The sequence below is a fragment of the Onychostoma macrolepis genome, chromosome 16 (genome assembly GCF_012432095.1).
Source record: "Onychostoma macrolepis isolate SWU-2019 chromosome 16, ASM1243209v1, whole genome shotgun sequence".
Taxonomy (NCBI): domain Eukaryota; kingdom Metazoa; phylum Chordata; class Actinopteri; order Cypriniformes; family Cyprinidae; genus Onychostoma; species Onychostoma macrolepis.
Window position 1 is genome coordinate 11420658 of NC_081170.1, and position 12188 is coordinate 11432845.

The 12188-nt window shown below is 37.1% G+C and overlaps 1 protein-coding gene across 12 annotated transcripts in view; it reads left to right on the top strand.

Annotated features, from left to right (window-relative positions):
* Window positions 1-10824, top strand: part of ptprub (protein tyrosine phosphatase receptor type Ub) — a 232499-nt gene extending 221675 nt beyond the window's left edge. For 10 of the 12 annotated variants that reach the window (XM_058747185.1, XM_058747182.1, XM_058747183.1 and 7 more), the window contains 4 exons: window positions 589-714; window positions 4752-4909; window positions 6438-6573; window positions 7730-10824. In XM_058747185.1, the coding sequence (XP_058603168.1) occupies window positions 589-714; window positions 4752-4909; window positions 6438-6573; window positions 7730-7792 (483 nt within the window). In that variant the 3' untranslated portion in view covers window positions 7793-10824. The remainder of the gene's footprint in view (window positions 1-588; window positions 715-4751; window positions 4910-6437; window positions 6574-7729) is intronic. The other 2 variants (XM_058747184.1, XM_058747191.1) reach the window with 1 other exon arrangement.
* Window positions 10825-12188: the final 1364 nt, after the last annotated feature.

A 12188-nucleotide genomic window follows, 5' to 3' on the forward strand; every position in this document is an offset into this window, starting at 1 on the left:
CTTAATAAAATAACAAAACAAAATACAATCGCTTTGCCATTTCATACAAAACTGAACTATTTTAATAGCTGAAACAGTAGTATAAGCTGATTTGGGAGAAGGGGAAAAAGACGGACCTGGGTATGACTCAGGCCGAGAATTCTGATAAGCTGTTGGACACAGGCTTGGCTAGGGCCTGAGCGTCTCGGGCCAGGGCCGGGCTAGGGCCTAGATTTTAGGCCCGTGCAGGGCTCTATTCAGAACTCCAGTTCCCTTCAGAATACCTGTCACTGTAGAATCCTTTTCCCTTCAGTAGATTTTTTCGTTCTAGATTCTTTCAGAATCCCACTCCTGCATAAACCCCTATTCCTCAATCCCATTCCTTCTAAAACAACTTCCCACTTTTTGCTCTTCAGAACCACTTTTCCTCCAGAATCCATTTCCCTTTTCTTCTGTTTTTACTTTAAACATTCCATGAAGCATGAAAATGATTAAAACACCCATGAAAGAATCATGACCTTGAAAAAAAGTTCTCATGATCTTTTTGTCTATTTGTCTTCCTTATTTGTTAATTCCTATGTCTCATTCTGTTTTCTTCTATCTTTCCAGCCTTGTGTGCAGTACTGGCCTGAACCAGGCCTTCAGCAGTATGGTCCTATGCAAGTGGAGTTTCTGTCCATGTCTGCAGATGAGGACATCATCACCCGGCTTTTCCGGGTCAAAAACGTAACAAGAGTGAGTTCCATCAATGATAATTTACTTTCTTACATATAAGCAGGGCTCGAATTGAGGGGGGATGTGGGGGCATGGCATCCCCCTGGTCGAAAAACACTAAATACGAACTAAATAACGGCGATTGGTCAATCAGAACAGAAGCAATTTCGTAATTTTTCGGTCAAAATGGTTCCAAGTGCAACTTTTGAAGTTCTTTAAAAAGAAGACAACAGAAGGTATGATTTTTTTCCTTGATTAGAAATTAAAGACATTCTCCTGACATAATGTATGTGTGACTGTAGGAGAGCTGACATTATCCAAAAAAAAAACACGTCTTGAGAGTCCAAAAGTATTCACTGCATGATATAGAATACTGTTAGAATGCCCTTATAATTCCAGCAATGAAACAAAAATTTTTTAAGTTTTTATATTCATTGCACAAGCGATGTACTTTTCTGTATATCAGCACATGTGCGCGAGGCCACAAGCACAAATGTGATATTAGTTTTATACAACAGTGCATAGCAACACAGTGTTTCATTCCGTGAATGAATCAGTTTTTGAACGAATCGAGTGAGCCAGTGATTCAGCGGTCCATTCAGATGGTCTCACATGTTTAGTTTCTATTGAATCAGCCGTATTGAACGAAACGTTTTATATGAATGATTCAGTAAGTCATTTATTAAAACAGGGACTTGCTGCCACCTACTGGCGGTTTTATCATCATATTTATTTATCCATGACAGACCTAAATCAGCCAAGGTGCACATTTCAGCAAAAATATTGTTTAATTATCAATATTGACCAAAATTCAAAATTTCAGGCCCCAGAAGGAAAAAAAATAATAATAATTATAAATAATAGTTCATTTAATAAGGCACATTTTTCATTAAATAGAAACCTTTTTAAAAATGAGACCGATTTTGTAATCATTGTGTAAAATTAGCCACAGGATTTTTTTTCTCACATTACCTCTTTATATTGCAACCCTAGCAGACCCTTAATATACCCTTAAGTTAACAGAAAGTTAATCACTTAATCATCATTTTTACTCACTTCAGAAAATTGCTTTAAATGAGCAATTATGCAACATTTCACCATACAGAAGCATTTTGTTTAGAAATAAAGTTTACTCACTTCATCCTTTTGGGCCTCTAAATGTATACATAAGGTAAAAAGTCATCGAGCTGTGCATATGAGCCTCTTAATTTTCTTTCTAAAAATGCGAAGTAGATTCCAGTGTAATTTCCTGGGAGAATTCCTTGAATTACCACCACAGGGTTTTAATGATATTCAGCGATAATACATTTTTCATACCTTGGAACTGGCTGATCATTATGTTGTGCCATTTAACCGTCAGCTTAATTCCACAAGTTTGAAAAGTGCAGAAATTGAGACTTTTATGTAATATTTAAAAAGCTTTGAAAGCGTTCTGAGGCCTTTTATATTACTCTGTTGGCTATTATGCCATGTTACATTCAGATCACGGTTTAATAGACTACAAGATAAAGTGGTATAATAAATAGGGTTTGTCAGTCCAATATATTTTGTCAGCCAAAGCTACAAGACCAATTAAAGAACAGAGGAAAAGCTATTTCAAAATATCTATTTTCATACCATCAGCACATGACACTTCATATGGCGGCACTTTCGCAGGCAAGGACAGATGCTGAAATAAGTTTTCATAAGCCTGCAGATATGAAATATACATTAATGAGCGTGCCACAGAAGGTCATTTTTACCATTTTCAATTTGCCCCAGCTTGTCATAATTGTAAGGGCTAATTTTGTTCTGTTTTGCTCTGCAAATGTTTTATAGCAGTGCTCTTTGCCTAATAGACGCCTGCATTTTTCTCTCAGCTCAATGTACTTTTGACAGATGTCACAGTGTTTTAATGCTTTGGCATGCAGCATGTCTGTGGAGCGTTAGAAACTAAGGCGATTGAGTTGGGGGGAAGGCATTTCCAGCGCAGTAGAGGGAATTAAGGGGGTGTGCGGATGGGTGCATGTGTTATTCAAATGTGACATCTCTATTACTTAGATTATGTGGTAGAGAATGTGTTACTGTTTTTGCACGCTTCTGCATTTAAATGGTGCACTTTCTGCTTTGTTGCATGTCTGCTAAAAAGACTTGTGCTTTAAAAACGCTTATAAATATGGGTATTCATGGGCTATGATTATCCAGGAAATCTTACATGTTAATGGAAAAATTAAATCTTGCATATTAGTTTAATCCTCCATATTATGGTTGATGCGCTTGGTTAATTTTAATGATTGAATAAACAATAGATAAAACCAAGACATGGTTTGTAGGCTGATTATTGATGTACAGCAGGGTAAAGGATATTTAGGAGAACGTTGGTACATTTCCAAACCTAAACATTCTTTTTCCTGGATAATCAATAGAGAGTTTTAAATTGTCTTCTTTGGGAACCAAAAACTAATGTTTCCGGAACATTCTGGGAACTTAAAATTGTTAGTGAGGTGCGTGACCTGTGTAATTCCTGCACTGTAAAAAATGGAACGGGCTATTTACTATTTACTGGTAACAATATTACACTTAATATTTTTGAGTAGATTTTAAGGCTTGTTTTTTTTTAATGGAATCTACCTGAATAAATCATGTAAAATGTCCTAAATTAATTAATCTATGAAACAGTAAATTAAATATAATTTGTGAAATATGCTCATTTATTTTAAGTTGATTCTCAAAAGTCTGTGATTTTGAGTGAGGCCTGTTTGTATTTGACTTTGAGTTATTTTGTACATTTAAAAGACTGTATACAGCCAAACAGCTCAAGTAGGAAAATACTTGAGAAATACTGGAAAGTACTACACTAGCACAAGCAAAGCTACTGCTCATTGAACAAGGCTTAATGCCTTATAGGAGTAGTATCCATAACCATAAGCTCTACTCTTCTGCACAATGGTAACGATTGCACTGCACAATGGAAACTTCAATGTAACTCTTTCAAATGTCAAACATAACTGAACATTAAACATTAATAGATGTTTCCCTTCACTCAAAAACACATAAAATAGCATTTAATTTCAAAATTTACTCTCCATATCCAGCCATATGCAAAGCATGCTGGGAACTAACAATCACCTCTAAAATAAAACTGCAAAATTTAGCTAATTCTCTTAAAATAAATAGGTAGCCTTCTTTCCTTAATTTTTTTGTTTGTTTGTTTAATCAGTTCCTCAATTCAGGCCTCAAAACTGCTTAAGTTTCCTTTTAAAAAATTAGGAAAACACATCTCTTGGTTTTATTAGTAAAAAGTTCTCAATATTTTCTATACAACACTGAATCACAATTTCTTTAATGAAATATACTCATTATTTTTAATTATCACCTTAATTTTTTGGAAAATTACAAGACCCATGATTCATTTTTTACAGTGTGGTTTATGTTAAAAAAACAATTATGTTAGTTTTTTACTGGAAAACTTTCTCCTTAAATTTCAGTTACATTCTCTATTTTGTATATCAAACAGTCACATGTTCAGTTATGATATACATAACATAATGTGTCTAAAAGGAACATATTCAAATTGAACATAAATGAGATTCAGTGAGCATTATTAGCAGTAAAAATTTTAATATAACTTCATAATACACCCTAATTTAACTTCTGGCATCTATGTATGTCCTATCAATTGTTTACAAATTGGAAGAACATTTTGGCAGAAAAATCATTATGTCAAACTTGTTAAAGTGTGTCGCTCATCTATGGTCAGTGCACTCACTTCCTCCCAGCAACCCTGAGGGCAGTTTTGGGGTGTGCCTCAGGGCTCTATATTAATTCCACCTGTGTTTCAAGCCAAAGCAGGCATGTATCCAGGCAAACCTTACAGTGTTTCTTCCCCACCCGAGTGAAACTCTTTCCCAGCAGACTCATTCATCACAACCTAAACACTGCTGACTTGGCACTGCTGAGACCTCAGCATGGAGAACAGTCCTACACTACTGTACACATTCATAAACAAGCCCAAATGCACAGCTGGTGATGTATTACTGATCGTGACCTTTCCTTTTCCCCCTCTCATCCATGCGAAGCTGCAGGAGGGTCAGCTGGTCGTATGCCAGTTCCAGTTCCTGCGCTGGTCTGCGTATCGTGACGTGCCTGACTCCAAAAAGGCCTTCCTCAACCTGCTGGCCAGTGTGCAGAAGTGGCAGAGGGAGTGTGGGGAAGGTCGTACAGTAGTCCACTGCCTGTGAGTAGTATTGTGATGCATGCTACACACAAACTAATTTATTTTATTAATTTACAGCCTGCTGAATTTTGTTTTGAACAATGTCTCTTAAGTGTTTTCTTTTGATTTTTTACAATCTTAAAGTTAATACATTTAGTTATGTCTACGAACTTTTTGTTTTCCGTAGTTTTTTTTCTGCTTGCACGGTGAGATGTATGTCTGGTCTAGCAGGTGCACCGGCGCTCTTCATCAGTAGTACAGTTAGTGGAAGATCCATGAGCCAGTGTGTTTTAAACACTTTCCAATTTGAGATTGTATTATCTTATAATTTATACGGAAATAAAGGATTGTCATTTAAATTAAGTGTGAATGTAAATTGAAGTGGCTACATCCAACATGGTGCACCATCCTGCCATAAGCTCCTGCATACAGTATAATATACAGTCAAGAGAAATTATAGGATAAGCCAAATCAAATATAAGAGAACAGAAGGGAAGGATAAAAGCATTGTAGTAACACTAAAGAGTAGAAATACTGTAAATGAACTAATCAAAGAGCAGTTGCGCTGAACGACAAAAATTAAAAGATAAAAGACTAGACACGAGAACTGATGAGAGAAATATTCCATTTTGTAATATTTTACCATTTGTGTGATCTGAAAATGACACAGAAACTGTGATTGGCCACAGATAAATGTCACAGGGCATTTCATAAGAGCACGTGGACTGTCCATCAGGTCACGTTCCTGCCTTGCATATTGTTGAAGCTCTTTGTGACGTCGGTTGTGCCCTTGAACAGCACACTTAATCCTTGTCTTCTCACAGTGTTATCTGTGTGTGCCGTGACCCATATCTCTGTTTGCCAGTGAGCCAGATAAGAGATATTATATGCATAATATATTTCTGTGTACCTTTGCAAACAAATCATGAACAATTAAACAAACAAACCGGCTCTCAAATAAAATCATTTTCTAAACAGGGACTTCACTCATACCTGGACTCGCTGATCTTAGCCTAGGTGTTAACATGGTCATTATCCTTTTAACCGCACACTTCATTTCCCCCACGGCTTTGTTTCCCCTCCTGCCCACCGAACCGCCTCATCTGGAACCCCAGGCACGAATTTGCTTCCCATCGCCGCCCAGAAGCACATCACTCAAAACTGTCACACAGTGTTACCAACCACAGGCAGAGAGAAGAGATTATGGAGATGAAATCAATTATGCTTTAATACAGAACAGCGCAGGCCTTTCTCGGCGCTAAATCCAGAGCTGCCAAAGCACTGACTGCGATTGATTATCTCACCATTGCCTCATCTAGCTGCCGCCGTCGTGCCATACGCATACATAGCAGAAGACCTCGGCGGATCTTCAAACGGCTCTTTGTATGCCTCTCATGCAGGCTGGTTCCATATTAACTGGATATGTGAAATTTCTGTTGTAGACTGAATATCAGTATGCAGCACAGCCAGATCTGTTTCTCCACTCTCCTCAATGTCTGTCTCTGCTTTGCTCATGACAGCTGGGTTTGTTGTATTCTTGTCTGTCTAGGAACGGCGGTGGCCGCAGTGGAACGTACTGTGCCAGCAACATCCTGATGGAGATGATCCAGTACCAGAACATCGTGGACGTCTTCTATGCCGTCAAGACCCTTCGTAACGCTAAGCCCAACATGGTGGAGACACTGGTGGGTACAAACGTTCAGTGTCACTGAAATCATTCTATAACAGATCTATTCAGAGATGGAATAAAGAGATTATTTGTTGCAAAAAATGGGATGAATCACAAAAAGGAAGTCAAAATAAATGGCCAATTGGCAAAAGCATCAGTTTTGCTACAGTCTGTACTGTAGAACAGGGCATATCCAGAAAATTCACAGGCCCACTCACTATTCCTTGGGCCCAATGAGAAGGTTGCAGGGGTTTTTAATCTTTTGGATGCAAGAGAGCCCCAAATATGATGGAAAGATAGAAAAGTGACTTAATAGTTTCATGTATAAAAACTGTATATATATATATATATATATATATAAAATGCATATAAAATGTATTTATTTATTTATTTATTTAAAAAAACTTGACACTGTAACACTTGCACTCTCTGTTCTGTTTTTATTCTACTACTTGTTTTCTTTTTGTTTATTATACAAAAATGACCCTCTAACACTAGCGTTCTCTATTTTTTTAATTGCATCTACTTGTTTTCTTTTTATTTATTATAAAAAATGACCCTCTATCACTGCCGTTCTCTATTCTTTTTCTATTCTTTCGGCTTGTCTTCTGTTTATTAAAAAATGACCCTCTAATACTATTATTCTCTATTTTTTTTCTATTGCATCTACTTGTTTTCTATTTATTTATTATAAAAAATGACCCTCTATCACTACCGTTCTATATTCTTTTTCTATTCTTTCGGCTTTTCTTCTATTTATTAAAAAATGACCCTCTAATACTAGCATTCTCTATTCTTTTTCTTGTCTGTCTTCTTGTTTTCTTTTTATTTATTATTAAAAAAAACCTTACTATGTGTACTGCATTAAACTATCCGAGACTTGTCACAGCATTTACATATTATTGTTCTTTTATTGCTTTTCATTGCTTCTGTTGTCCTCATTTGTAAGTCGCTTTGGATAAAAGTGTCTGCTAAATGACTAAATGTAATGTGGAATTTAGAAACGAACAAAACTGTCTACAAAAAAAATAAAACCATGTGCAGATAGAATAAAATAGTATTAATTAATGATTTAAAGACGTAAATATACTGTCCCCAAACCTTTGAACAGTAGCGTTCACACTCAAATTATTGTCCTAATTCTCTGATTTCTGTGTGTCTGTGTGCTGCAGGAGCAGTATCGTTTCTGTTATGAGCTGGTTCTGGAGTATTTGGACTGCTTGGAGGTCAGATAGCGGAATCCCCCTCCCCCCATCCCGCCATGCTGACCTCACTGCATGGAGCAGGACCACCGGCAGGCTCACTCTCACACCCCCAATCACCTCTGCTTACCTTCTTAACTTCTTTCTGTCGTCTAACCCAGATCCTAAAGCCGAAGGAAGAAGATGGTACAAAAAAAATGCGTAGTAGAGCTTTCTGCCTTTTTACCACAAACATCTAAATATGTGCACCCTTCTGTGTCATGGCTGTTTTTTCGGTTTAGGATATTTTCAGCATATTTTCCTCAGAACTGTGAGCGATTCCAGAGCCTGGCTTGGTGCGGTGTGGTTGATTTAGCTCTGCTCACAGAAGATAGTGGGCCGTTTCTAAAAACGGCAGCTTTATTTTACACCTGCCTGTTTCTCTCTGGCTGGCTGGACTGAAGAGCAGAAATAAACATCACTTGGAGAAGATCTCTTCATGTGCAGCGCAGTGGAGCTGAGAGTCAGGCGTCTTTACCGTGGCTCTTAAAAGGAGTCAGGCACCTGCCGTGGCCCTTAAAAAGCGGCAAAAGGACAAACACACCCATGCATGCACATACAGATTCAACCAGCAGACAGCTTTCCATCAACTGCCTATCAAGACGCCGATGCCTCTTCAACGCTGTTTCACCAACGTTTAGTGATACGTGTCTCCCTCATGGGTACTTTTCTCTGAGGATTGGTTCTTGTATCATTAGAGGCAGAGTTTATTACTATATATGGTGCCATATGTCTCAAGAGGAGATTGACAGGAGAGTCGGGCGGCCACGTTGCCCCACTGTGGCTTTCCTATCTTGTTGTGACTGTTGTCTTTTTTCCTCTCACTTGTATATATACTTAACATCTGCTGGAAATCTCTTACGTCTTAAGGTGTAAGTCTCAAGTGCTAACAGTGGCCCTGTGTGCTTAAAGCAAAGGAAGTACATTAACAAGGGGCAGACGTGATGGCATTCTAAAGCTTGCGGTGGATTACACCCTGACCTTTATCCTCTCACTCAATGGTTTTGAGCGAGCGCAGTTAATAGTCTTTTTACAACGGCGCTGCGAAACGGGAACAGAGGCGAAACTGTGTCAGAAGTGAGGAGAAAGGGACCAAAAGGAACACCGGCAATCTTCTTCTTTTCACTTGTAACTATTTATCGGACTGACTCGTGTTCTTTGAGTGGATTTGTTTAACAATTGAATCCTGGGCTCGAGATATTTCAAAGCATTTCTTTAAGTTTACATTTACAGTCCATTTCTGTTGCATTGCGGTATGTGATGGGCTTTATTTGCCAGTTTATTTTTGCCAGGCGGATACACAATGCTTTATCATCTGATTGTCAAGTGTGCATTTCATGAATACGGAACTGTGGTGTCTGATGATGTTTTTCAAGCATCAGAGGTACAAATCCCATGTTAGCTAGACAAATATCTGTATCACTTCTTAAAACAGTCATTTTGGCCTTTTACACCTCAGAGGTCCATTATTAAAGGTATATATTTGGTATATAAAACAAAAATATATTTGCTTTTACTCCACTCCTATTGAGCAACAGGTTATTTTATGCTATATTTTTTATTTTATGCTGCAGTTACACTTTTTTACGCTATTTTTTAAATTCAATTTTGAGATTGAATTTTTGTTGCCAAATTGTAAAAGCATATAAATCTGGCTTTTAAACTTAATTTAAACATTTCCCAAAGATTGGTAACAGGGTTACCAAAGAATTTTGCATAGAAAATACATTAAAAACAGCTTATATAAAAATTTATGTGACCTTCTGAGGGTGAAAATCAACCTTAGTTCACTGTCTGTTGGCTGAAAATAAGTAAAAGAGCTTCAGGCTGTAATTTGTAATTAATTTGTGGAAGGTGCCAGACACTTTAGTGCAGCAAGTAGAACCGACAGCCAGGAGTTCAGTGATAAAAGTACCAAACTGTATTTACCACCATTGAGTTACAGTAGTTTAAACTAAAAGCACTAAATAAAATGGTATCCACATCAGTATTACACACACACACACACATCTCTGAAATTGTTATGACCCCCAACTGTGAAATTGCCATATCAGCTAGATGCCAAGTTAGCAAACCACAGAGTCGTTTTCTCAATGATTACATTACTCCGCATAAACCATCTCAGATGTCAGCCTGCCTCAGTCCACACTGACTGACGGCTCACGACTGCATCAAATGACTGATGGTGTTAACAAGCCGTTGTAGTTAAAGGGACAGTTCACTCAAAAATGAGAAATCTGCCATGATGTATACTTCTAAACATGCGACTTGATTTCTACTGTAAAACACAAATGATTTGGGACGATATGATGACAGAATTTACATTTTTGGACAAACTGTTGTTCTAAGGGAGCCAGAGAAAATATTGACTGAACAGATTACACAGACTATGTTGTGACTTTTTTTCATCAAATCCCCCTTTGGACTTTCTTGGAAAGTGCCTGGACACTCAGATTTCAAGTGGAAAGTATGTGTACATATAGATGTATATTTGTGTTCTGTGAATAGTATGTGAATAAAGTTTGTTCGGCCAGATTTAACAATTTAAAAGTAACAGAAAGAGTTGAATGTACTGTTTAAGACCTATTTCCTGAATATGCCGCCAAAAGATCTGACACATGCTCAGTCAGCTGAGGATTTCTAAAAGCCATCCCAAAGTCGCCCCTTCAGAAGGCCCATTCAGTCACTTTAAAACCCTCCAATGATTGTTGTTGTTTTTTTTTTGTTTGGTTTTTTTATAACCATGCTCATTCCAAAGACATTAGCCAACTTCTAATGGTCTCTACAGTCACTGCTATGCTAATACTGCATAACTATCCCTAGTGTGTCACTATGAGAGCGGAAGGACTTTAGCCACTCTTGACAGCTGTTGAGCCAGGTCCTTGTTTTTTGTTTGTTTATTTGTTTCCTTCCAAGTGTTTCTGTATGATACTGAATGATCTGAAAAAGAACTGTGTTTTTGACCATGTGTTTGTGGGACAGGAAGAGGACACAGATGCATATATCTCATGGGGAACTGAGGGTTGGGGTGGGATGGGTGTTCAAACAATAAAATGTTCTAAGACTGTAACTGTGTTATTGGAGCATTCATTTATTCAACCACTTGTGTTTATGTAGGTAACATTTACAACAGTTAAATGGACTGGCTGTTATGACATATCAACGAAAAATACTTTTAGCATTTTTAATCTTGTTAATGTTGATTCCTACATATATATTTTAAGTTTCAAGTTGTATACATTAGTATACAAAGTATTTTCAACAAACGTGAATTAATAATGAACAATATTGAATGAAAAATAATATACTTAAAAATAAAACAAAGGTTAATGGTTTTATAAGAAAATATAAATTCAGTTTTTCCACTTCAAAATTCCACATTTAATTCAATGTGTTATTTGTCATTTCTTTGTAAAAGATCATTTTCAAATTTACTAATCATTTCTGAGTGAAAAGTTTTTCTACACATTTTTTCAGTATAGATCAATAAAGCTATAAATCTTGTTTATTATTAGTTTGATAACAAATGCATTAGCTATCATTAACCAATTAAACCATTTTATTGTGTTTTCAAACATATCAATTTTGTGCATATATTGTGTAAAATAAGTTCTAATTCAATTTAACCAATGATGAGAACATTTGATGTCATTGTGTACCGCATTCTGACTGAATACTGACTGTCATCCATGGCAATACTATATAGCAAGGCCCAGTTTTAACAAACCCTGCAAGCTAAGAAAACACTTCTACACAACTTTTTATCTTTATTTATATATATATATATATATATATGTAGAGTAAGCGCATTATAGCAGTATTAATATTACTGTAAAATTGATGCCGTATTCATCTTGTTGCTTGTCCAGTTGTATTGTGCATTGCAATGGACTCTTTTTTTCTTGTAGTGGTACGTAGGTTCATACAGGTAAGATTAAAAAGTAATTTCAGCTCAAATCAATATTTCATGTTCACAGCTTTATTTGTTTGGTCACGCTATCTGTTTATTTTGTGATAATGACGGGCCGGCTATACATTATCCCGTGTTTATTGTAAACCGTGTTTATAAGAAATCATGGCATTTGCAACAGGGCACACTGTGCTGTGGAATTGTTGAAAACCCATTACCAGGCAGGCAGACAGTCCGTAATTATGTGGAGTCTGGGAGAGAATGAGGGCTCCGATTGTTCTTGGGCACATCCTAAATGGAACTTGAACATAAAGACTGTGACCGCACTGACATTTCATATCCTCGTGCTTTGTCAGCCAGATCAGCTCTTGTGGGATGGACTCACAGTCTCTGCTGATTCATTAGATTCTCTCGCCCCTTTTAGACCACCGTCTGTCTGCCTTTCCATCCTTCCCTCCTGTCCCTTTCTCCGTCTGGTGG